The 25,250-nt window shown below is 52.7% G+C and overlaps 2 protein-coding genes across 2 annotated transcripts in view; one reads left to right on the top strand and one right to left on the bottom strand.

Annotated features, from left to right (window-relative positions):
- Window positions 1-2,182, bottom strand: part of LOC120393934 (aprataxin-like) — a 36,730-nt gene extending 34,548 nt beyond the window's left edge. Inside the window, 1 exon segment of the mRNA XM_039518393.1 lies at window positions 2,142-2,182. The gene's annotated coding sequence lies outside the window, so the exon portion shown is untranslated.
- Window positions 2,183-2,350: 168 nt separating this feature from the next.
- Window positions 2,351-25,046, top strand: LOC120393933 (dnaJ homolog subfamily A member 1). Its single transcript, XM_039518392.1, has 9 exons — window positions 2,351-2,504; window positions 3,068-3,209; window positions 3,455-3,632; window positions 3,869-3,973; window positions 4,185-4,412; window positions 5,471-5,585; window positions 20,333-20,448; window positions 23,032-23,132; window positions 23,720-25,046. Exons 2-9 carry the CDS (start codon window positions 3,078-3,080, stop codon window positions 23,936-23,938), a joined length of 1,194 nt encoding a protein of 397 aa, XP_039374326.1. The 5' UTR covers window positions 2,351-2,504; window positions 3,068-3,077; the 3' UTR covers window positions 23,939-25,046.
- Window positions 25,047-25,250: the final 204 nt, after the last annotated feature.

The following is a 25,250-nucleotide window of genomic DNA, read 5'->3' as shown; positions in this document are numbered from 1 at the left end:
TGGCTTTGTGCCACGATTACACAGCCATGTTAAAGCACTTCCACAGCAGCACTTTAACGTTGCTAGTGAAGATGTGCCCTTAGTGATGCAGTTAAACTGGCGCAAACCTCTGCTTCGACACTTTAAACTTGGTTTAGTTTAAACCTGCTCCTATTCAGCTTAACCTAAACTATATAACTACACCAAAGAACATAGCAGAACTGTCCCATCTGGTCAAGGCCTTAGAATGGGGCAGCGCCGTACAGGCCAGGCCTCAATCACAGCACATTACACATGCACCTTGTACTAAAACAGAACCAGCCCCTCCTCACATACCCCAGCCCTGCTCTTCTCCTCCCCACCCCTGGGCCACCGGCCCCAACCCCGCTCTTCTCCCCCCCCTCCCCCCGGGCCACCGGCCCCAACCCCGCTCTTCTCCCCCTCCCCGGGCCACCGGCCCCAACCCCGCTCTTCCCCTCTCCCGGCCACCGGCCCCAACCCCGCTCTTCTCCCCTCCCTCCGGCCACCGGCCCCAACCCCGCTCTTCTCCCCCTCCCGGGCCACCGGCCCCAACCCCGCTCTTCTCCCCTCCCCGGGCCACCGGCCCCAACCCCGCTCTTCTCCCCCTCCCGGGCCACCGGCCCCAACCCCGCTCTTCTCCTCCCGGCCACCGGCCCCAACCCCGCTCTTCTCCTCCCCCGGACCACCGGCCCCAACCCCGCTCTTTCTCCCCAGGCCACCGGCCCCAACCCCGCTCTTCTCCTCCTCTCCCCGGCCCCAACCCCGCTCTTCTCCTCCTCCCCGGCCCCAACCCCGCTCTTCTCTCCCCGGCCCCAACCCCGCTCTTCTCCTCCCCGGCCCCAACCCCGCTCTTCTCCTCCTCTCTCCCCCGCCCGGCCCCAACCCCGCTCTTCTCCCCTCCCCGGGCCACCGGCCCCAACCCCGCTCTTCTCCCCTCCCGGGCCACCGGCCCCAACCCCGCTCTTCTCCTCCCGACCACCGCCCCAACCCCGCTCTTCTCCCCAGGCCACCGGCCCCAACCCCGCTCTTTCTCCCAGGCCACCGGCCCCAACCCCGCTCTTCTCCTCCCCTCTCCCCCGGCCCCAACCCCGCTCTTCTCCTCCCTCTCCCCGGCCCCAACCCCGCTCTTCTCTCCCCGGCCCCAACCCCGCTCTTCTCCTCCCTCTCCTCCCCAACCCCGCTCTTCTCCCAGGCCACCGGCCCCAACCCCGCTCTTCTCCTCTCTCCGGGCCACCGGCCCCAACCCCGCTCTTCTCCTCGGCCACCGGCCCCAACCCCGCTCTTCTCCTCCCCTCTCCCGCCCGGCCCCAACCCCGCTCTTCTCCTCCCGGCCACCGGCCCCAACCCCGCTCTTCTCCTCCCGGCCACCGGCCCCAACCCCGCTCTTCTCCCCTCCCCGGGCCACCGGCCCCAACCCCGCTCTTCTCCTCCTCCGGCCACCGGCCCCAACCCCGCTCTTCTCCTCCCCCGGCCACCGGCCCCAACCCCGCTCTTCTCCTCTCTCCGGCCACCGGCCCCAACCCCGCTCTTCTCCTCCTCCGGGCCACCGGCCCCAACCCCGCTCTTCTTCCCCTCCCCGGCCCACCGGCCCCAACCCCGCTCTTCTCCTCCTCTCCCTGCCCGGCCCCAACCCCGCTCTTCTCCTCCTGCCCCGGGCCACCGGCCCCAACCCCGCTCTTCTCCTCCCCTCCGGGCCACCGGCCCCAACCCCGCTCTTCTCCTCCTCCCGGGCCACCGGCCCCAACCCCGCTCTTCTCTCCTCCCTGGGCCACCGGCCCCAACCCCGCTCTTCTCCTCCTCCGGGCCACCGGCCCCAACCCCTGCTCTTCTCCTCCCCTCTCCCCGGCCCCAACCCTGCCTCTTCTCTCCTCCTCTCCCCGGCCCCAACCCCGCTCTTCTCCTCCCCTCTCCCCGGCCCCAACCCCGCTCTTCTCCTCCCCTCTCCCCGGCCCCAACCCCGCTCTTCTCCTCCCCTCTCCCGGCCCCAACCCCAACCCCAACCCCGCTCTTCTCCTCCCCTCCCCGGCCCCAACCCCAACCCCGCTCTTCTCCTCCTCCTCCCCTCCGGCCCCAACCCCGCCTGTCTCCTCCCCGTTTATACACCTCCCCGCCCTCCAACTCCCGCTCACAAATCTCCTCACTCCCGCCCCTCCGCGCCGCGCGGGAAGAGCCAGTCAGCCCCTCGCTATCGCCCTCAGAGGCCGGCGCGTGCCTCGCGGGGCATGCTGGGAGCTGTAGTCTCGCAGCCGGCCCCGGAGGGACGAGGAGAGGTCACGGCCTGTCATTGGCTCTCGTCTCCTCGCTCCTCCCCGCATTCCTTTCCCGTCGTTGATTCGTCTTGGCAACAGAGGGGGCGGGACTTCCGGGGCGAGGCTTCGCCGGCTACAAAACTCCCCGGATGCACTGCCGCAGAGACCGGCTCAGAGAGAACTTTCTAGAAAAGTCGGGAGCGGCTGGAGCAGCCGAGACAGACACCCCGAGCCCGCCGAGTCCCCGCCCGCCCGGTGAGTGGCCGCTCTCGGCGCGGCGCCTCTGCCGCCGGCCCCCTCTCCCGGCCCCGCCGCTCCGGCCCCCTCTCCCGGCCCGGCCCCGCCGCCGCTCCGGCCCCATCTCCCGGCCCCGCCGCTGTTCCACCGCCGCCGCTCCGGCCCCATCTCCCGGCCCGGCCCCGCCGCCGCTCCGGCTCCATCTCCCGGCCCGGCCCGGCCCCATCTCCCGGCCCGCGCCTCCCGCCGCCGGTCCGGTCCGGTCCAGTCCCATCTCCCGGCCCTGCTGCTGTTCCGCCTCCGGTCCGGTCCTCCCGGCCCTGCCGCCTCCGGCCCGGCCCCATCTCCCGGCCCGGCCCCGCTCCGCTCCGGCCCCATCCGCCGGCTCGCGCCTCCCGCCGCCGCCGCTCCGGTCCGGTCCAGTCCCATCTCCCGGCCCCGCCGCTGTTCCACCTCCGGTCCGGTCCCCTCCCGGCCCCGCCGCTCCGGTCCGGTCCCATCCGCCGGCCCGCGCCCCCCGCCGCCCTTTCTCTCGCCCGCCCGGGGATCCGTGTCTCGGGGCTCACGGTCGGTTCCCGCAGGCCGGCCGCCATGGTGAAGGAGACCACGTACTACGATGTGCTGGGGGTGAAGCCGGGCGCCTCGCAGGAGGAGCTGAAGAAGGCCTACCGCAAGCTGGCGCTGAAATACCACCCCGACAAGAACCCCAACGAGGGCGAGAAGGCAAGTGGCGGGAGGGGGGAGCGGGGCCCCTGCACGTGGGATTGGGGCCCGACCCGGGCTCCCTTTTACAGGCTGTAGGTCACGCGCATGTCGGTGGAAATGCGTAACTGTAAGGGGGTGTTGAGTGTCCAGTGCACCTGCAAGTCTCAAAAGCGGTTTAGTGTTAAACAGTTATTGGAGAGATACAGGTGAGCTGCTGTGTAATCACTTATGGCCTAACACTTATTCTGATCTGTTTCTTACAGTTCAAGCAGATTTCTCAAGCCTATGAAGTACTTTCTGATCCCAAGAAAAGAGAGTTGTATGACAAAGGTGGTGAACAGGCTATTAAAGAGGGTGGTACTGGCAGTAGTTTTGGGTCACCCATGGATATTTTTGATATGTTCTTTGGAGGAGGTGGAAGAATGCAGAGAGAGAGGAGAGGTAATTTGACCATTTCTGTGATACTACCTAAAGTGACCATTTACTATTGAAGTATTTATTGTAGAATATGTAATTGTTCGGAGTATGTTGTAAGATTATGGACACTAACTTCTGTAAAATACTTTTTACAAACTAAAGAGTGTTGTTAATGCTGTGCAACAGTGTCTAAAATGATTAGAAACCATATCTGGTTTCAAGCAAATGACATTTTAAGTAAAACGTTATGCTCTTTACAGGTAAAAATGTTGTTCATCAGTTGTCAGTTACTTTGGAAGATTTATATAATGGTGCAACAAGAAAACTGGCTCTGCAGAAGAATGTGATCTGTGACAAATGTGAAGGTATGTTAATGTTTACTGTTGGATTTTTATGATGTTTTTCAGGTAACTAAACCTGAATGAACTGATTTTAATTCCAATATTAAAATAAACCTTCATCTAAATCCAGAGTAACTTTTGTTCTAGGTAAATTGTAAATGTACTTCTAGTTTTAAGTTCCTTTTAGAGAGAAACCAAAATCAATTCTAATTAGACTTTGCTGTCTTGTTATCAGGCCGAGGTGGTAAGAAAGGTGCAGTAGAATGCTGTCCCAATTGCAGAGGTACCGGCATGCAAATACGAATTCACCAGATAGGACCAGGAATGGTTCAGCAAATCCAGTCTGTGTGCATGGAATGCCAGGGACATGGGGAGCGTATCAGTCCTAAGGACAGGTGTAAAAGCTGCATTGGAAGGAAGATTGTTCGAGAGAAGAAGATTCTAGAAGTTCATATTGATAAAGGTAATGCCTTCAAGGAGAACTTGGCTGGGTTTTGTAATATCTTAATAGATTTGTTTTAACCTTGGATTTGCATGATACACATTTCAGTAATTGAAAGAGCTATTATCCAGTGGCAGTGTTACGTGCACATTAAAATGTGTAGCAATAGTATTGCTTACTGTTAAATGGTAAAACCTGTGCAGAGCTCTAAATGGCAGATTTGGTTTCAAATACACACATCTTCATGGGTATTGTCAGTTCAAATTGCTGCTCACTTGTTTAGTAAGCATTAACTTGACTACACCTAGTGTCATGTTAGTTGCATATTGATTACTGGATATGCAAACAGTGGATTGATTGACAGTGAAGAGAAACTGACAAGCAGACTAATGCCAGAATGCTGACTAATTACTGACATTGGTTAAAATAAAACAAGCAAGTGGAACATTTGGTGACTTAAGTTGCATTACTCCTTTAGGAATTCTGTGCCCAAAAATTCTATGCACAATATTTTAAAATTCTGCTGAATCAGAAAAGCAGGGTGTTACCTCAAAAGGAAAGACCTGCCTGGTTGTGTAGCAGTGGCTTTTTGCTGTGAGAGAGAACTGAGGGTCTTAGGAAGAGGGTTTCCTGTTCTCTCACTCACAGCATGCGAATCATGCTTAACCCTATTAGCTCTGCAGCAGCTCTGTACAAAGCCACCAGTAGGTGGAGATAGAGGGGGGCTTTAAGCAAACCCCTTGGGACTGATGGTTGTAAGTAGTCATCTCAGCTGCTGCTCTGATTTCATTGAGGAATGACCTTTATAGGTGGCAATCCTGACTAGAATTGGGCTGCTTGACAACTAAGCTGAGAGAGTGCCCTGCAGTTTGATATGCTTCCATAGCCCAGATTGTCTCTGTGCAAGCCTCTAGAAACGTAGCTGGTTAGTCATGTGTAGTGCTGGGGGGTGGGGGATAGATGCAATATCAGAACCTACCAATCACAACCGTTTGTCGCACAGGTTAGAGCCTGATAAAGTGATGCTATTTATGTATTGTAGACATTTAAATTTCTAATGACATGTGCCTTTGCAATAGGAATGAAGGATGGTCAGAAGATAACATTCCATGGGGAAGGGGACCAAGAACCAGGACTAGAGCCAGGAGACATCATTATTGTCTTGGATCAAAAAGACCATTCTACATTTACAAGGTAAAGCATCTCAAGTATGTGAGTGTAGGACTTTCTGGACAACACAGATGATCTAGCTGAAACTTCACACATTAGGACTGGGTTATTACTTCCAATAGGTATTTAAACTCAACCACCTCTATTCAACTAGAGTTCAATTGTTGTAAGCTGTCTTGGAGTCAGATGAATACTTGGCTTATTCCTTTATTCTGAACAGTGGAGAAACACTTGGCGGGGGCAGGGTACTCAGTTGGGCCCTGGCTGCTGCTGAGCTAACCCCAGTAAAGGGGGGGGCACAGACAGATTCTATTACAGGGGGTGGGGCACTCGACAGGAAGAGTTTGGGCACCACTGAGTCTCTGAATATTTGCAGAGATACTTGTTCAATTAGTCTTATAGTGGTCATTGCACTTGTTGCTTTGCAGATGTAAGATCTCTCCAAATGGCTTATAGACAAAACCAAAGAGTGGGTAATCGGGAATAGGCTATTACAGAAATCAAGCTCAAAATCATGAGTTTCCATGAGTGTTCAGCACATGCCTTCATGCTGACTTGCTATGAATATCTGCAGCGATTATTGCAAGATATCAAATATCAGTCTACTCCATTAGCTGTCTTTTTTCAAGCTGCTAATTGTCTAAGACATAGCTGTTAACCCAGCCTGGTTTCAAGAAAGATGAAACTAAACCTCAGGTCTGAGTCTTTTTGTCCATGTGGATCCTGCGTATGGTGCCCATGCTCATCAAACTTGCGAGATTAGAATCTTTTGACCAGCACTGTCTGTCTGAGGTGGTGCCTATGTACTGCATGTCTCGCTCTTCTTCTCTCTTCCCGGCTGGAGGGCATATTAGGCAGAGCAGCCACAACTATCTTTCTTTCAGTTGCTCTTACCAGTGGCAGGAGCTGGAACTCAGTGGTGTCTGCCTGGTACCCTGTGTACCTTTTAAATCAGTTTTGTAAATACTATCACTGTTAGTTCAGGGATCTTCTCTACTCTGACAGCCCCATTGTTTTCTTTTGAACTACTGCTTGGCACCAAGGCACCCTCCTACGTAATGACAAAGCCTAAGCCCTCTAGTCTCCGTCCACCCCTATTGTGGGATGGACTTATCCCACTATCTGAAATACATTTAGTCTCTTCTGTTTGGGCAAGAGCCATGTTCTGAACCATTACTCTTATGGGCCACTTTTTCCCCAACAGAACTTATTGCTTCAGAGATGCTTGGCTAATGTGCTACGTGGTGGAGCAGCTCAAGGGGAACACCTAATTTGGAAATACATGCCTCTGGCTGCAAAAGATCCCAGAGATCCCACTTCCTCAGCACCCAGTAAGGAGGGACTCTATCCTAAAGGCTCAAGTTGTTGAGAGAGGGACTGCAGCTCCTTCAGTCAGCCATCCTTTGTCTTCCAAACAGCACCAGCTAGACACTTGGAACCCAAGTCTGCTGCTGCATCAAGGCAGGACAGAGCTGAGCAGTGCTCTAAGGACAACTCAGTGCTGATATTATTCTAAACTGAGCACAGAGCCTGATAATCAGCTTTCTAGCCTAGGGTTCTTTACCTTACTCTGCAAGCACCCTGTGGAACTAAGGCCACTCTGCTACTGGCAGAATTCTCAGTGGGTCAGACTCCCTCATGTTGGGTCTGATACTAGTTCCAGAGTCCTTATGCTACTGGCAGACTTCTTACTGACTATTGATACTTCTCCCCTAGCACCAACTCCGGTATGCCACCGAAATTAATCCTTTGGTACCAGTATTCCCCCTATCCTACCACTGAGGTCAGCACTAACCCCTAGAACAGATTTGCGGTTCATCTTCCCCTGCACACTTTCTGCCGAATCAGACCCTTCAGCCAACATCCCCCTCCATCCAGGGATTCATGATGTAAAGCAATTTACAGCTCACCCTCAATCATGCCAACCAACTTCAGGGGTTAACTTAGGCTCCTAAATCCCCCAGAACATGTTGACATCCTTAGCAGACATCACTTTGGGCATCAGGGTCTTCTTGATCTGATCCCTTTAGCTTCCCATTCTTGCCTTATTGGACGTTCTGGGGGCCCCATCTGGACAGTGAATTTGGCTTGATCTGAACAACCTTTTTCATGGAGTTGCTGGTGATGCAAACAGTGGGTGTGGGGTTTTTTGGCCTGGCTCTAGCCATGTATGTCTCAATTAAAACAGCCCATTCCATGACCACAGCCATCAACACAATAAGGGCATTCTGCTTACAATCCACAGGGTTTCTAGAGAAGTCCAAGCAACTCTCAACAAGCTCTCCATTGACTGATAATCTTAGCTCCTGCAAGGATGAGTTACGTACCCTAAAGGGGCACAGGACCTGCTGTCAGGAGAAAACATGTGATGTATCCAGGCTAGTTCAGACAGAACTTTCTCCCATTGGCACCAGATGGTGCTGATTATTCCTTGTCTCACTTTTCCCTCAGATAGCCGCCTCCCTTCCCAACAGCTGGTTTCTCAGTTGGGTTCAGAGCCATCCATGATTCAGTCCCACTAGAGCATCCTTATGTCTACTCCATTTTTTGGTTCCTGCATTTCCCATTTTTCTCAAGCATGGGCTGGGATTGCTACAGGCCAGTGGAAAACATACATCTCCTTTAATCTCCAATTCCAGTCCTGGCCCCTCACCTCCCCACTTCTCTGCTCCTCTTAAGGGACCCACCTTACATGACAAACTGAGGGATTGTTGGTGTGGAATTCTTGCATCATAAGTACTCAGGAGTTCAGAGGGAAAGGTTTTTATTCTTGATATTTCCATATCCCCAAAAGAACAAGGGATGCATCTTGTGCTGGACCTGAGATGACTAGACAAACATACACAGCACTTACATGATGACTTTTGACAGACCTCACCTCCACTGTCTCCAAGGCTGGTTGAGATCTGTTTACAACCCCATCAAACAGCATATGGACACACACTTCATGGTCCTAATAGGAGTAGGATTACTAGCTTCCCTAAACTGGATGATGACCTTGATGGTGTGCAAGGAGTACCAATCTGTACCTTACCTCACACTGCAACACTGATTACAGGTGCATCCATGGCAGGTTGGAGAGGCCCATCTAAACCACTTGCAAGTTCAATACATGTAATTTTGGAGAGTCCTCAGTCCACTTCAGTGTGCTATAACTCCAGACAAGTGGACTACCCTGCAGAATCTTTGTACTGCCACTGGAAGGAACTACTGTACAGATCTGACAGACAGCACCTCTACAATGTGTAACCACAGGTGGGGGTGCCAACTCACCCCTCCTCCCCAGCTTGTCAGGAAGCAATTATTCTGTGAAGGTGGAACCACTTCCACATCTTGGCTCCATGGCACTTCACCTACCAGAAACAAACAATGGAACAGATTTCTTCAGCAGACACTACTCACCCAACCATTAATGGTCACTGAAGACTTGATCTCAGGCCTAGCAGATGACTCCGTGATAAAATAAGTTTAGGAAGGCAGCAAGCCAGTCCCTGGTCTCAAAAAGGTTGAGACACAATGACCTAGACCATCCCTGATGCACCTGTTTGTTGCAATGCCCACAGCTCTGCTCCAGGGCAGGTGACAGCTAAGGCTCCCTCAAGGATGCCTTCCTCATTCCTTGGTCTCAGTCTTCTACCTTTTCCTTTTTTCTTCTACTGCCACGGCTCAGAAGGAAGATCTATCAGACTTGCTAGCAGAGTAATTATCCTAGCTTCTTGTTGGGCCAGACAGCAACTCCTGGGCCTACTGTATCCATCCACACAGCCACCAACTTCTCTACCCAGTCTGCCAGACTTATTCTAGGAAACTGGGGGACATTCTCCATCTAGGCCCATCTTTACATCTGGTTGCTTGGAAGTTGGCTCCCTAAGCCTTACGGACAGGGACTTTTCTACAGAGGTCCAGTGAATACTTACACAGGCCAGGAAGCCCTCTACAGCTCAGTCTGCAGATCAAAGGAGAAAAGTTTGTCTGGGTTTCACAGCACTTGTGCTTTAGAAGCCCCTATTCCTTTGCAAGCTTATATGGTGACTGGTTCTGGCCCATCCACTCGTTTGTGTGCCCCTTCCTGGGGCCTGTGTGTAGTTCTTACGGAACCCCCTTTGAACTTCTGTTGAGCTGCTCTCTCCACCATCTTGCATTCAAAACCACCTAACAGAGGAGTTCGTTGTATTCAAGCACTGTTGGCAGACCCTCTTACATTGTTTTCAATAGGGATATGGTAATGCTGAGATCCCTGAAGTTCCTCACCAGCATGCTGTCAGATTTTCACTTAAATCAAACTGTCAGACTCCTTGCTGTCCTCAAATGAGAGACAGGCTGAACACGTAGATGTTTCCAGAGCAATCACTCGAAGAAGAAAGAAGGGCTCATGCCCATTCAACTTGGGGGAGAGGGTGTTTGCTACATGCACCAGTACCAGAAGTTTTTCCCCTCAGCTGTATACATAGGGGACTATCTCTTGCACCCCTGGAGTGGCGCACACATGCCACAGCATATAGGGCGCCACCAGCCCCATCCATCCTCAGTTCCTTCTTGCCGCCAGTGACGGTGCATGGAACTGTTGCTGCTTCAGCTTGCACTGTTGCTTCTCGTTCATTCAAACCCATTTACCTCGTGTATTGGTGGGTGTGTGTGTGGTTTCCCTCTAGTTTTAGCTTCCTTATTTGTTAGAGACTTTAAGCCCTGTGATCACTAAAAGGCCCATGCCCATTAGCAATCCACATAACAGCTTACGGTGATTGGGTGAAGGTCGTATTAAGTGCAAGCAACAAAGAATCCTGTGGCACCTTATAGACTAACAGACGTTTTGCAGCATGAGCTTTCGTGGGTGAATACCCACTTCTACTTGCATCCAACGAAGTGGGTGTTCACCCACAAAAGCTCATGCTGCAAAACGTCTGTTAGTCTATAAGGTGCCACAGGATTCTTTGCTGCTTTTACAGATCCCGACTAACACGGCTACCCCTCTGATATTAAGTGCAGAATCTGCAAATCCTTCAAGCCCAGGATTAAGGAGCATGACATCCACTTGAAAGCATTTCTTATAAGAGTCTGCCCTTACAGCGAGCCTGCAGACTCCTTTGCTGTTCCCTGCCCTGTAGCCCCAGCTAGGGTAGCTTTTCCCCTACATGAGGGGGTTGCGAAAATTACAAATGCCCTCTGGCAAACCCCCTCCTCCTTGCCTGCGATCTCTAAGAGGGTGGTGTCCAAGAACTTGGTGCTATCCAAGGGTGTTAAGTACCATTTTTATACCCATCCTGTTCCCAGTTCCCTAGTGGTAGAGGCAGTCAATCACAGGGAGAGACACGGTCAACTAGCGATTACTCCTAAGAATAAAGACTCAAGGAGACTAGACTTGTTTGGGCATCAAGTTTATTTGGTCTCCAGTCTACAGTTGCGGTTGGCCAACCATCAGGACCTCCTAGGCAGCTATGATTTTAATATGTGGCAGGCCATGAGTTTGTGCTCCATCCAGAGGTAGCCTGCTTGGTCTTCCAGAGGTGGGGAGATCCTCAAGTGGATCTGTTCACCCTCAGGCAGAACTGGAAGTGCCACCACTTCTGCCCCAAATGGGATTTGGGCAAGGGCTCCCTCTCCAATGCCTTCCTCCTGTCCTGGGCAGAAATCCTGATGTATGCATTCCCCCGCTCCCACCTGTGAGCAGCGTCCTGGCAAAAGTCAAGAGAGACAGGACCCAAGTTATCATTGCCCCAGTGTGGATGCGCCAACATTGGTTTGACACACTGAGTTTGGTAGCACCCCCCACCCCCACCCCAATGGCCGCTGCTGAACTGACCAGACCCGCTGTCACAGGACCACAGTCACTTCTTGCATCCCTATCTCACGTCTCTCCACCTTGTGCCGTGGATGCTGCATTGCTGAACCCTGAAGAATGGATCTGTTCAGCGGGAGTCCAGCAGGACCTGCTGGGGAGTAGAAAACCCTGGACTAGACAGACCTTCCTGCCAAAGTGGACAAGGTTTTTCCACTGGGTGGCTGAACGGAGCATCTCCCCTTTGCGTTCTTGGTGCAGTTGATCTCTGCCTTTCATCCGCCTGTCCAGGGGAAGATTGTGTTCTCCATGACATGGCAGCCAGGTTCCTCAGAGGTCTTGATTTTTTTTTTCCCCTAAAGTTCAGTTCCCAGTCCCTCAATGGGATCAGTTTGGTTCTGTCCAGGCTCATGAGCCTGCCCTTTGAGCTTTTGGCCTCCTGCTCCGTCTCTCCTATCATGGAAGGTAGCTTCCCTGGGGGCGGTGACATTAGCAAGGCGAGTTCCCAAGCCGCATGCCCTGACCTCGGAACTGCCATATACATTCTTCTGTAAGGACATAGTTCAGCTCTGGCCCCACATGGCCTGCCTTCCCCAAGGTGGTGTCCGCTTTCCTGACGTCTTCCTTCTGGTCTTTGCTGCCCCAAGCCCCATGAGACTAGTGAAGAGAGGCACCTCCATGCTGAACATAAGAAGGGCCCTGGCTTTCTACCTAGATCAAACAAAGCATTTCCAAAGATCGACTTAGCTTTTCATCTCTACAGCTGATGGGATGAAGGGCCTCCTGGTGTGCATGCAGAGGATTTCTAACTAGGGCTATGGCTACATTTGCACTTCAAAGCGCTGCCGCGGCAGCGCTTTGAAGCGCTAAGTGTAGTCAAAGGGCCAGCGCTGTCCGTACTCCACCTCCCTGTGGGGAATAACGTACAGCGCTGGGAGCCGCGCTCCCAGCGCTGGGGCTTTGACCACACTGGCGCTTAGCAGCGCCGCAATTTGCAGCGCTGGAGAGGGTGTGTTTTCACACCCTGCTGCAGCGCTGCAAATTTGCAAGTGTAGCCATAGCCTAGATTATCTCTTGCATAAAGGCTTGCTACAAGCTGGCAGGGGCCCCACCACCGCTGATTGTCAGAGCCCACTCAACTAGAGCTCAGGCATCCTTGGCGACCTTCTGGCACATGTTCCAATCCAGGATATCTGTAAAAATGTGGCCCTCGGTACACAGCTCACTATGCCAGCATGCAGCAGGGTTCAGCAGAGCTGTGTTGAAATCTACATGTCTGAACTCCTTACCCACCTCCATGGGTACTGCTTGGAGTCACTTAAGTTCAGTTCCAGTGATTGCTCATGTCCATTCAAGACAGTTACCTTTTTCTGTAACTGGTGTTCTTCGAGGTGTTTCTCACGCCCATTCCATAACCCACCCTCCTTCTCCACTGTCAGTTTCCGGCAAGAAGGAACTGAGGGTGGAGGGGGCTAGTGGTGCCCTATATGCTGTGGCATATGGGGGCCGGTCCCCTAGGGATACTACTGAGGGAAAAACTGCTGGCACCAGTGCATGTGGCGAGCGCGCACACACACACACACACACTCTGAATGGACATGAGCAACACATCTCGAACACCAGTTACGGAAAAAGGTAACTGCCTTTTATTCTTTAGACAGAAAAGACGGTTACTCACCTGTAGTAACTGGTGTTCTTCGAGATGTGTTGCTCCAATCCATTCCAGTTAGGTGTGCGCGCCGCGCGTGCACGGTATTCGGAACTTTTTTACCCTAGCAACCCCGGCGGGCCGGCTGGGCGCCCCCTGGAGTGGCGCCGCCATGGCGCTGAATATATATCCCAGCCGGCCCGTCCGCTCCTCAGTTCCTTCTTGCCGGCTACTCCGACAGTGGGGAAGGAGGGCGGGTCTGGAATGGATTGGAGCAACACATCTCGAAGAACACCAGTTACTACAGGTGAGTAACCGTCTTTTCTTCTTCGAGTGATTGCTCCAATGCATTCCAGTTAGGTGATTCCCAAGCCTTACCTAGGCGGTGGGGTCGGAGTGAGACGTGGCAGAGTGCAGTACCGCGGAGCCGAAGGCTGCATCGTCTCTTGATTGTTGCACCAACGCATAGTGTGCCGCGAAGGTGTGTACGGAGGACCAGGTGGCTGCCCTGCATATCTCCTGGAGCGGAATATGGGCCAGGAAGGCAGCCGAAGAGGCCTGAGCTCTGGTAGAGTGGGCCGTCAGTCGAGGCGGTGGTACTCGAGCGAGATCGTAACACGCCCGGATACAAGCCGTCACCCACGAGGAAATCCTCTGTGAGGAGACCGGTTCGCCCCTCATACGCTCCGCAATTGCAACGAAGAGCCGGGGCGAACGCCGGAACGGCTTCGTGCGCTCGATATAGAAGGCGAGAGCCCTGCGGACGTCCAGGGAGTGAAGCCGCTGCTCCCGAGAGGAGGCGTGTGGCCTCGGGTAGAACACCGGGAGGAAGATGTCCTGGTTTATATGGAAGGCCGAAACGACCTTCGGGAGGAAGGCCGGATGCGGTCGGAGCTGGACCTTGTCCGTGTGGAAGACCGTATAAGGGGGACCGACCGTCAAGGCACTGAGCTCGGAGACCCGTCGCGCCGATGTTATCGCGACAAGGAAGGCCGTCTTCCACGAGAGATGGAGCAAGGAGCAAGATGCCAGAGGCTCAAACGCGGTGGACCCATGAGCTTGGCCAACACCAGGTTTAAGTCCCAGACCGGCGCCGGGTGTCGGACGGTGGAAACATGCGGTCTAACCCCTGAGGAAGCGGAGACCATATGGTTGGAAAATATGGAGCGTCCCTCAACCGGCGGACGAAACGCAGATAAAGCTGCCAGGTGAACCCTTAAGGAGGAGACCGCGAGGCCTTGCTCCTTAAGAGACCAAAGGTAGTCCAGGATAACCGGAATAGGGACGAGAAAGGGGTTGTGGCCTTTCTGGTCGCACCAAATAGCGAAGCGTTTCCATTTTGCTAGATAGGTGGACCGCGTTGACGGTTTCCTGCTCTCCGTCAGGACCCGCTGAACAGCCCGCGAGCAGGATTGCTCGGCGCAAGTCAACCAGTCAGGTACCAGGCTGTAAGATGCAGGGAGCGGAGGTCCGGGTGGCGGAGCCGGCCGAAGTCTTGTGTGATAAGGTCCGGCCACAACGGGAGAGGAATGGGTTCTCGGACGGACAGCTCGAGCAGCAGGGTGAACCAATGTTGCCTCGGCCAGGCCGGAGCAATCAGGATGAGACGGCCCTTGTCCCTCCGAAGCTTTAGGAGCACCCGATGAACGAGTGGGAACGGAGGGAAGGCGTAAAGGAGGTGATCCTTCCATGAGCACAGGAACGCGTCCGACAGGGACCCACGGGAACGTCCCTGGAAGGAGCAGAACCGGGCGCACTTCCTGTTGATCTCCGACGCAAAGAGGTCTAGTTGGGGAAATCCCCACCTTCGGAAGATCGTATGCAGCACGTCCGGGCGAATGGACCACTCGTGTGCGAGGAAGGATCTGCTGAGGCGATCGGCTATTGTGTTCTGAGTGCCCGGAAGAAACGACGCTTGGAGGTGAATGGAGCGGGCTATGCAAAAGTCCCACAGGCGAAGCGCTTCCGTGCAAAGCAGGGAGGAGCGTGCCCCGCCCTGCTTGTTGACATAGAACATCGCGGATGTATTGTCCGTCATCACGGTGACACAGCGGCCGCGGAGATGGGCCTCGAAGGCCTGACACGCCAACCGAATCGCCCGGAGCTCCCGTACATTGATGTGTAGGGCGAGCTCCGGAGGGGACCAGGTGCCTTGCGTGTGAACATCGCCTAGGTGCGCTCCCCAACCCATGTCCGAGGCATCTGTGGTCAAGGTAATGGAGGGACACGGCGGGCGGAAAGGTACCCCTGCACAGACTACCTGAGGGATCAGCCACCAATTGAGGGTGTCGAGAGTGGCCCTCGGGACTGTGACAATCAAGTCCATGGGGTCGCGATGTGGACGGTACACAGAGGCCAGCCACGTCTGGAGTGGGCGAAGGTGCAACCGGGCATAAGTTGTCACAAAAGTGCACGACGCCATGTGGCCTAGGAGGCGAAGACAGGACCGGGCTGTCGTCGTGGGAAAGGCTTGGAGCTCCGTGATGCAAGCCGCGAGAGTCAGGTACCGATTGGGCGGAAGATAGGCCCTGGCCAACTGGGAATCCAGGACCGCTCCGATAAACTCCACCCTTTGAGCTGGAGTTAGGGCAGACTTTTCGAAGTTGATGAGCAGACCGAGCTCCCGAAACAGCGACAGGATATCGGTCACTTGGTGTGCTACCAGCTGACGTGATGGACCGCGTATCAACCAATCGTCGAGGTACGGATACACGTGTACCCGACGACGACGGAGGGCTGCGGCCACCACCGCCATACACTTTGTGAACACTCTCGGGGCGGTGGAAAGGCCGAAGGGCAGCACTGCGAACTGGTAATGTCTGTCGTTCACCATGAAGCGGAGGTAGCGACGATGCGGGGGGTAAATTGCGACATGGAAATAGGCGTCTCGCATGTCGAGGGCGGCAAACCAGTCTCCCGGATCCAGGGAGGGAATAATAGTCCCCAGGGATACCATGCGGAATTTGAGTTTTATCAGGTACCGGTTGAGCTTCCGGAGGTCCAGGATGGGACGGAGGCCTCCTTTGGCTTTGGGGATGAGGAAATAATGGGAATAGAAACCCTTGCCCCGCCGGTCGGGAGGCACCTCCTCTATGGCACCCAAGGTTAGGAGAGTCTCGATCTCTTGTTGAAGGACCTGCTCGTGAGCAGGGTCCCTGAAGAGGATCGGGAGGCGGGTGGGAAGGAGGGGGCGAAATAAAGCGGAGGCGGTACCCTGACTGGACCGTAGACAGGACCCAGCTGTCCGATGTTAAACCGGCCCATGCCGGGAGGAAATAAGAGAGGCGGTTCGAAAACAAAGGGGTAGGATCCGATGGAGAGACTGAAGAGCCGTCCCCGGGCGTCCCATCAAAACGCCTGCTTAGGCCCTTGGGGGGCCTTAGCGGACGACTGGGACTGATTGCGCCTATTGCCTGATGGTCGGCGGCGTGTAAGGTTGTTCCGACGGCTGTTATACGGTCGGGATCTGGCGTGGGTGAACGGCCGGGGTGGCTGTCTACGGAAGGGTTGCCGCTGTGTCGCCGGCGTGTGCATCCCCAGAGTCCGGATGGCTACGCGACCGTCCTTAAGGGTTTGTATACGGGCGTCCGTCTTCTCTGAGAAAAGGCCGTGCGTTTCAAACGGCAAGTCCTGCAGAGAGTACTGTACCTCCGGGGCCAAGGTGGAGGATTGGAGCCAGGAAATCCTCCGCATAGTGACGCCAGAGGCGAGAGTGCGGGCTCCTGAGTCTGCTGAATCGAGCGCTGCCTGGATGGAGGAGCGCGCGGACTTTTTGCCGTCCTCGAGGAGGGCGGTGAACTCCTGACGCGAGGACGCCGGGACAAGATCTGCAAACTTGGAGAGGGAGAGCAGCATTTCGTAAGTGTATCGGGCCAGCAATGCCGATTGATTGGCTATGCGTAGCTGCAGGCCTCCAGCCGAGTAGATCTTCCGACCTAAGAGGTCCATACGTCTCGCGTCTTTGGACTTAGGGGTCGCCGCCGGTTGACCGTTGCGCTCTCGATCATTTACCGACTGGACGACGAGGGAGTCTGGAGTCGGGTGAGTATACAAATACTCGTATCCTGTAGGGGGAACCGAGTATTTGCGCTCCACTCCCCTTGCCGTCGGAGGTACAGACGCCGGCGTTTGCCAGATGGTATTGGCATTACGCTGAATTGTCCGAATAAAGGGGAGCGCCACCCGGACTGGAGCCTCTGACCCGATAACGTTGGTAACGGGGTCGTCGTTCTCAACTACCTCTGCAATCGGGAGGTTAATGGATTGCGCGACCCTGCGAAGCAGGTCCTGGTGCGCTTTTAAGTCTATGGGTGGCGGGTCCGCTGTTGACGAGCCCGCGACCGCCTCGTCCGGAGATGAGGCCGACGACAGGCCCTGGCCCGTAGGCTCTGGAGGTGGTTCGTCCGCCAATGGGGCAGGGACCTCTACGGCTGGCTGCACCGACGGGGGTGGCTGCGAAGCTCCTGTTGTAGGTGATGGTGGGGCCCTACTAACAGTCGCTTCTGGCGCGCGGCGCTCAGAACCCGGAGGTCGAGTGGGCAAGGGGAGCCCCTGTGCTTCGTGCTGTGCCCAAGGGACCCAGAAACCCCACTGCTGTGGGCCATAGGCTGGACCTGGGGTATCCGCTCTGAGGCCCGCTGCACTTCCACCCTGGGACACGACCGATGCTTGGCGTGACCACTGGGGGGCTGACGCACCAATCGACTGTCCCGCTGGTCGGTGCGCGTCGCTGGCGGAACCGTCGGGCCATGTCTGTTGTCCCGGTACCGAGCATGACCGGGACCAACGGTCGATCGGTGCCTGGACGGCGACCTGCTGCGGCTTCTGTATCGGGAAGCACTGCGGTCGTGGCGCCTGGAGTAGCTGCGGTCCCGTCGCCTGGAGTGGCTGCGGTCTCGGTGCCGAGAGGGGGCACGGTCACGGTGCCGAGAAGGACTGCGGTCACGGTGCCGAGAAGGACTGTGGTCACCGCGGTGCCGCGACCTGTCTCTAGAGGCCGACCGTCGACGGTATCGCGGTCCGGCCGAGCGTGCTCGGCGCCGAGCGGTACCGCGAACGAGAGCGGTACCGAGATGGGGAGCGGTGGCGAGGTGTTGATCGGCGGCGGGAGCGAGGTCGCCGAGATGGTGATCTGCTGCGCGAGCGGGACCGGCTGAAGACCCTTGCGCGGTGATCGTCGGTGCCTGGGCGCTGCATCATGGCTGGCTTCCCAGCCGGGCATCGCCCGCACCGGCGGTGCCGGGGGCCGGAGGCTCGGAGCCTCTGTCAGCGCAATAAGCTCCCGCGCCTTAGAGTAAGTCTCTGGCGTAGTTGGGAGTTCCAGCTCTACCTCGGGCGGTGCCGGGGAGCAGGGGGTGGCCGGGCTCAACGGCTCTTCTGGCGCCGGAGCTGCCGGATCTATGCACTGAGCGTGCACCACCACCGCCGGAGCCACGGGAGTTGACAGTGGCTGGGCAATCGGTCCCGGAGTCGGGGCTTTCGCCGCCGTTGGCGCCTTCTTTTTGCGCGCCGGGGACGGGGAGCGGCGCCGTGATACCGGTGCCGGCTTCGGTGGCCGGGACGCCTCCGAGGTCCGGGCTGCTGCCGCCGATGTGCTGCGCACCGAGCCTGATTTCGTGCCGCGGTGGTGCCGGTGGACGCAGCGCCGACTCCATCAGGATCTGCTTGAGCCTGGAGTCTCGCTCTTTCCTGGTCCGCGGTTTAAAGGCAGCACAAATTGGACACTTGTCCGTACGATGCGATTCCCCCAGACAGCGGAGGCAGGAATCGTGAGCGTCCCCAACGGGCATCAACCGTTGACAAGCCGAGCACGGCTTGAAACCCGGTGTCTGGGGCATGAGCCCCGCCGGGCGGGGGAAAAAGGAAGGAGGACCCCTCCTAATTCCTTAACTACTATTCTAACTAACCAACTATGAACTAACTAATAACTATATACAAGAAAACCGGAGAAACTGCTAGGGGTGTGGAGGACTAACAGAGCACTCCACAGTTCCAGCTAACCGTCACGGGCGGGAAGAAGGAACTGAGGAGCGGACGGGCCGGCTGGGATATATATTCAGCGCCATGGCGGCGCCACTCCAGGGGGCGCCCAGCCGGCCCGCCGGGGTTGCTAGGGTAAAAAAGTTCCGAATACCGTGCACGCGCGGCGCGCACACCTAACTGGAATGCATTGGAGCAATCACTCGAAGAAGAACTAAGCCATTCAGGAAACTGTCCTGTTTTCAGCACTAAGGAAGGCTGATGGTCTGGCCATCTCTTACCATAGACTATCCAAGTGGATCACTCAGTGCATCCCAATTTACCAACTAGCAGCTAAACTCCTTTCTTCAGGCATTAGGTCCAAGTCAACTAAACCCAGGCAGCTTCCTCATATGCTAAATATTGCTGTAGGAAGGAATCTGTTGAGTAGTCCCCTGCCTCATTTCATTCCTTTACCAGTTACACCCTGGATTTGGTGACTAAATCAGTCCAAACTTGGAAGGGTTCTGTGGTCTGTCTAGTTATAGCTAGGACTGCTTGGATGCTCTTTCTATTTATTTGGGGACTGATGGAGCAGAATCCATCCTGACAGACTCAGAATTTACTAATCTTACAACAGATTCAGGAATTCTCCATATGGATCCTATGTCCCACCCTCCATCCCAGCTCCTTCAGAGTCCATCTCTGCTTTGAGATTCTGGATTAGCAAGAGATCTAAGGTGGCTGGGGCTGCTATGCCCGCTACCCCCTTGGGTGGGGGAGCTCACGCACAAAGGGTGTGTAGGTGTGGCCCCAGCAGACCCTGCTAGTCAAAAGATTCTGATCTCATGTGTCTGAGGTACGTGCACACCAAGTGGGATCTACAGACAAAACCTCTAAAAAAGCAGTTTCTATAAAGTAACTGTTTTGTCTCTCCTTAGTACTAGCTTTCAGTGCAAGTGGAACAAGAGCAGCAGTGGCTGTCCTTTAATTTAAAGAGAACCAGGACTATGCTGCTGTAAGCTTGTTGAAATCATCCACAGTTCAGCCAGTTGTGGCACTAGGAGCATACTTGGCTTTCCCCAAATTTGGCATAGGGCAGACAATAGGAGTGTATGCAATCTAGTCACTCATTATGTGGGAGTAGGGCTAATTGGGTCTATTGTACTGGCCAAAGCCAGGTTAAAGTCTCTTGGGTGGTATACAGCTTCTGTATAATCTTCCTGTAATTAACTAATCTGTGGGGGGAGGAAAGGGTGGACTAACTTCTGGAATAAAATCAGATTCCTGCAAAGATATACGAGGCAGTTCTAGTGTTAGCAAAGATTTTCCCAAAATTTTCAGAGCTCTTGCATGTGATGTATTTATTCAAGTGTAACTGTTCTGTAGGCGAGGTGAAGACCTGTTCATGTGCATGGACATACAGCTGGTTGAGGCACTGTGTGGCTTTCAGAAACCTATTGCAACACTCGATAACAGAACTATAATTATTACCTCTCATCCTGGTAAGTGTGTTTAAAAGTATTGCTGTTAAACTTGTGCAGCTAGCAAATTATCCTTGAGTTCTCCTGTTGCATAGTAAAGGGACCAAAAGAGCATTCCAAGTAAGAGTATTGGGGTTTAAAGTATCTAAAAATATTAATTTGGGCCAGAAAGTGTAAATCTCTTGTTCAGAGTTTTGTACTGTAAAAACGCTCTACTTACTAGTTAAAACTTAAAAAGATTATGTCCTGGTGGATGAAGTATTGGATTAATAACTCATACTAACGAAAGATGCAACTTGTACATCATGGTGTAACTTTCATAACTTAACTTCACTCCACTCCACAACAGATAAGACCCTATTACATGCATGGCTGTTGGTAACTTAACTTGACTAGATATGTGGTAGGAATTTATGAAGGCCCAACTCCTGTGAAAACTGGAAGTCTTGAGCTCAGAATTCATGGAATAGTGTCTGTTCAGTCAGAACGTACTCCATAAGAGGGCTTCTTTCAGGATGCATGAACAAACAATTGCATATGTATTCAGTTGTGGTGTAGCTGTGTCGGCCCCAGGATATTAGAGACACGGTTCGTGAGGTAACGTTGTATTGGATCAGCTTCTGTTGGTGAGAGAGACAAACTTTTGAGCTACACAGAGCTCTTGAGGTCTGGGAACTGTACTCTGGACATTTTCTATTTTGCTGTGACACTATATGTTCAATTTTGTAACTACTCATGCCAGTAGTCCCCAACGTGGTGCCTGCGGAGGTATCTTAATGCGCCCAAGTCCTGGACCCCGGGAGAGCGGCCGCCGAAATGCCACTGAATTTCAGCGGCATTTCGGCAGGGACGCCTCTCAATGATGTCACTTGTCAACGGCAAGCAACATCATCGAGAGGCGTCGCCGTCGAAATTCGGCGGCATTTCGGCGGGTGCTCCACCGCCACAGTGTTGCACAGGTTGCAAGGCTCAGGCAGCCCCTGAGCCAGCACTGGCTGCTGCAGAATTGAGGTCACTGAACCCATTACACACCCACACACTTCCTAGCCTTAGTCCTAGGACAAAAGAGGGGGTTAATGGGTTACAGATTGTTGTAATAAACCACAAATCCTGTGTCTAATAATCTGTGATTGGGGCGGGGGGGGGGGGGTCCTAGCAAAGTTATGAATTTAAGCTCCTGGTTCATCTTTTGAAAGCCTTATGCAGATGTCCTTTGTGGATGACAACTGATGGTCAGCGATCGCTTTGAGAAGTGAAGAGTTCACCCACAGATGACAGGGTGTTTGTCTTGATCACTTTCTTGTGAGAGCTCATTTGAGTGTAACAATTCTCTCTAAATATTTGGGTGGTCTATTCCATGATGTGTGGTCTACTTCTCTGGTGGAGTGTCCTTGTTTGAAAGCGGTTTTGAGCATGTTAAGTTGTGTCCTAGACTTTCTCCTCAATGCATATTCTGTGGTATCTGAGTGCATGGCTGTAGATAAAAGCCACAGAATATGCTCCAAGGGCCACCCAAATACCCTGAGAGGACCTGGTTCAGTACAGAAATAAACCCCCTCCCCCCGGCTGCACACCCCTAGTTGTAACTTACCATCCCACACTGGAACCCGCATGGGGTGTCCTCAAACTACAACCCATGCTTGATCAGGACCCCATCCTGAAAGTTTTTTTCTGTACCCGACTTCTGGCCTTCAAGCAAGCCCCCCAACCTCCAAAGCTCATCAGAAGCAAGCACCCCTCAGACCCAGACACCAACTTAAAGCAACACCAGATGTATAACAGCTCCCACAACACCCCTCCCTAGATATAGGGGTCCTACACATGCAGTGTACCTCATTCAGTGCACTCATTGCCCCGATTACACTTGCCTAGATGAAACCAAACAACTGCTACACTCAAATGATAGTCAGAACCAGTCACCTGTGAGTGAATGCTTCTTACAAAGCGATACTTTATCTGACCATCAGTTGTCGTCCACACAGGACACCTGCACAACACTTTCAGAAGATGAGCCTGGGAGCTTAAATTCATAACTTTGCTAGACACTGAAAATCAGATTGGTTAGACACTGTATTTGTGGCTTATTAAAACAACCTGTAACCCACTAAGTTTCTACCCTATGACTACAGGGGTGTTAATGTTAACGAGCCACTTCACCTTGACTGGTCCCTTAGAATATGTGCTATCTGTTTATATTTAGCTGTGACACTGAGTACTTTTCCCTGATCTGAAGAAGAGATCTGTGTGGCTTGAAAGCTTGTCTCTTAGCAACAGAAGGGCAGGGGGGTGGACCAGATGACCACCTGAGGTCCCTTCCAACTGTGATATTCTATGAACAGAAGTTGGTCCAATAAGAGATTACCTCCCCCACCTTGTCTCTCCATTCACATTATATAGCCTTTTAAGACCACTTCTGGATAGAGGAGAGTTGGCACTACCATTTACAGGCAACCAGGTTTTTAGCAGCCTTCATGAAGTGGGATCTGGGTCAGTGTAGTTCCATGAATCTTAGCCTAGAAAACAGTGTGAAAGGGAGTTGAGGGGAGATTACACAAATGTAGCAACTATAACTGCTTGTCTTCTGTGCCTTGGTTTTTGCTTTAGGTCAGATCGTCAAGCATGGAGATATTAAATGTGTGCTGAACGAGGGGATGCCAATTTATCGCAGACCATATGAAAAAGGGCGCCTGATCATTGAGTTCAAGGTAAGAGTTCAGTCAGCTTTGTATAGTTAAAGATGGCTTAACATTGAACATGGTGGAAACTTGTCAGGTTAAAGTTGACTTCTATTTCTAATGGAGGCAAGAAGACCATGAGGCACTCAATCTTTACCTGTTTCTGCATTCTGTTCTGCAAAAGGCTATGTAAGCTAATCCAATATACAGGGTTATACTGCTTAGAATAAAGCTGAAATACTGACCTTTTAAAAATAACCTTGTGCCTCAAATAGCATGGAGAGGATCTTAGATGTGGAGACTTTTCTTTGGAAACTACTTTATTGGAATGGTCATCTTGTAGGCATAGATGGAGATCTGGAAAACCTGATAATGGAAGGCAGCCAGACTGTATGAGAGGTTGGACAATGAAGTAAAAGGCTAGGCTGGTTTTTGTTTTATCTCTTTCTGAGAAGACTTGGGAGCCTAGAGCTATCAAAAGAGCCCAGGACTCTGCTACAAGCTGATGCTTGTAGGAGCAAGGTAGCGCACGCCTCTCAAAGTAGTAATACACTGTGGAGAAAAGACTGTGTAAGCAAAGGTCACAAAGGGCCATTCTTACTGATTTTTTTTTTCAGGTAAACTTCCCAGAGTGTGGCTTCCTCTCCTCTGATAAGCTGTCTCTGTTGGAAAAACTGCTACCTGCAAGGAAGGAGGTGGAAGAAACTGAAGAAATGGATCAGGTAGAGCTGGTGGACTTTGACCCATCTCAAGAAAGAAGACAGCATTACAATGGAGAAGCCTATGAAGACGATGAGCATCATCCTAGAGGTGGTGTTCAGTGTCAGACATCTTAAAATGGCCAGTGAATACCCATTCTGATGCTTGTTTTGTATGCATTAGTGGATGAGTGAAGAACTACAAGCAGCTCACGCTCACTCCTTGCTATTGTTTTGTTTTAATATTCAACCACAGTTGTGTTTTTTAAAACAAGTTAACGAATAAAATCAATAATATTAGAAAATGACACACTGACTTTGCAATTCATGTAAAGTTCAGGGTGCAAGCTCAGCTGAAGTTGACCATGAGGTCAGTTACCCCTGGCTGCTTGTCTTTATTTCAGGCCTTGTAATTCCTGTATTTTAATTGTGTGCAAATGCACTGGCTTAGATTCAGATTGAGTGGTGGTCTTTTAGATTCTATGCCCTGTTAATGAAGTATACCCAAGTATTTATTTATAATTCATGTTAAGATCAATTAAAGTTTCTGTTCTAATCAGACTGTAAAATATAACCTGTGACTGTCTTGGACTTGTACTGCTATTCATCAAATCAGGACTTGCTCTAATGCAGCTGCCCAGTGCTGTACTGATTACCTTACTCGGACAAGGATGCTGTCAATCTTCACATGCCCACTTAAACACCTGGCAGATGCACTGGCTCCCTCAGCCTGCTGAATTTGAGATTTTACTGATCTCTTGGCTGCCAGCTTCATTCTTTTGTGACCCACTAGTGGATGGAAAAATGAAGCTTCCTGCTGTTATAAGCACAGGCAACTTGTCAGGCACTAAGTGAACAGTGGGACTGCATTAACATGGCTAATTAAGGAGAGCTAGAATTTTAACCCTTATTTGTGAGTGAGGCCAGCAGAACAGCTGAGCTTGCTATTCTAAATCCCTAAAGTAGTCTCTGCCTACTGATGTGAAGTTTGACCTCCAACTTGCTGCATGAAGTGAGAGGAAATAGCCCAGACTCAGTACTGGGGAGTGAAGGTGAAAGATGCATGACCCTGCATAGGGAATTCAGTACTAACCAGAAGAGTGGATGACCAATTGAGTCCAGTGTTTGTATCAAAATTCTCCTCTTTCTATGTGTATAATCTTAATCTCATTCTTGAAAGACTCTGTATTGTTCCAGTTATTGTAGGCAAAACTTTTCCAATATAATTACAAAACTATTCAATGGCTCCTAAGACTATTTTGTGGTGTATGTTAGTCTGCGTTCAGGCTGGAGGGGGGAAATGCACAAAGTTTCTGAAAAGGGCTATGTTCAACTCAGGTCACATGTATCGAAATATGAAGTGGCACATTAGTCAAAATACACTGGACACACAAGGTGGGTGAAGTAATGTATTTTATTGTACCAGCTTCTTTCGGTGTTCTTGCCCCTG

Source organism: Mauremys reevesii, unplaced genomic scaffold (genome assembly GCF_016161935.1).
Source record: "Mauremys reevesii isolate NIE-2019 unplaced genomic scaffold, ASM1616193v1 Contig39, whole genome shotgun sequence".
Classification (NCBI taxonomy): domain Eukaryota; kingdom Metazoa; phylum Chordata; order Testudines; family Geoemydidae; genus Mauremys; species Mauremys reevesii.
This window is presented reverse-complemented; position numbering and strand designations above follow the sequence as displayed.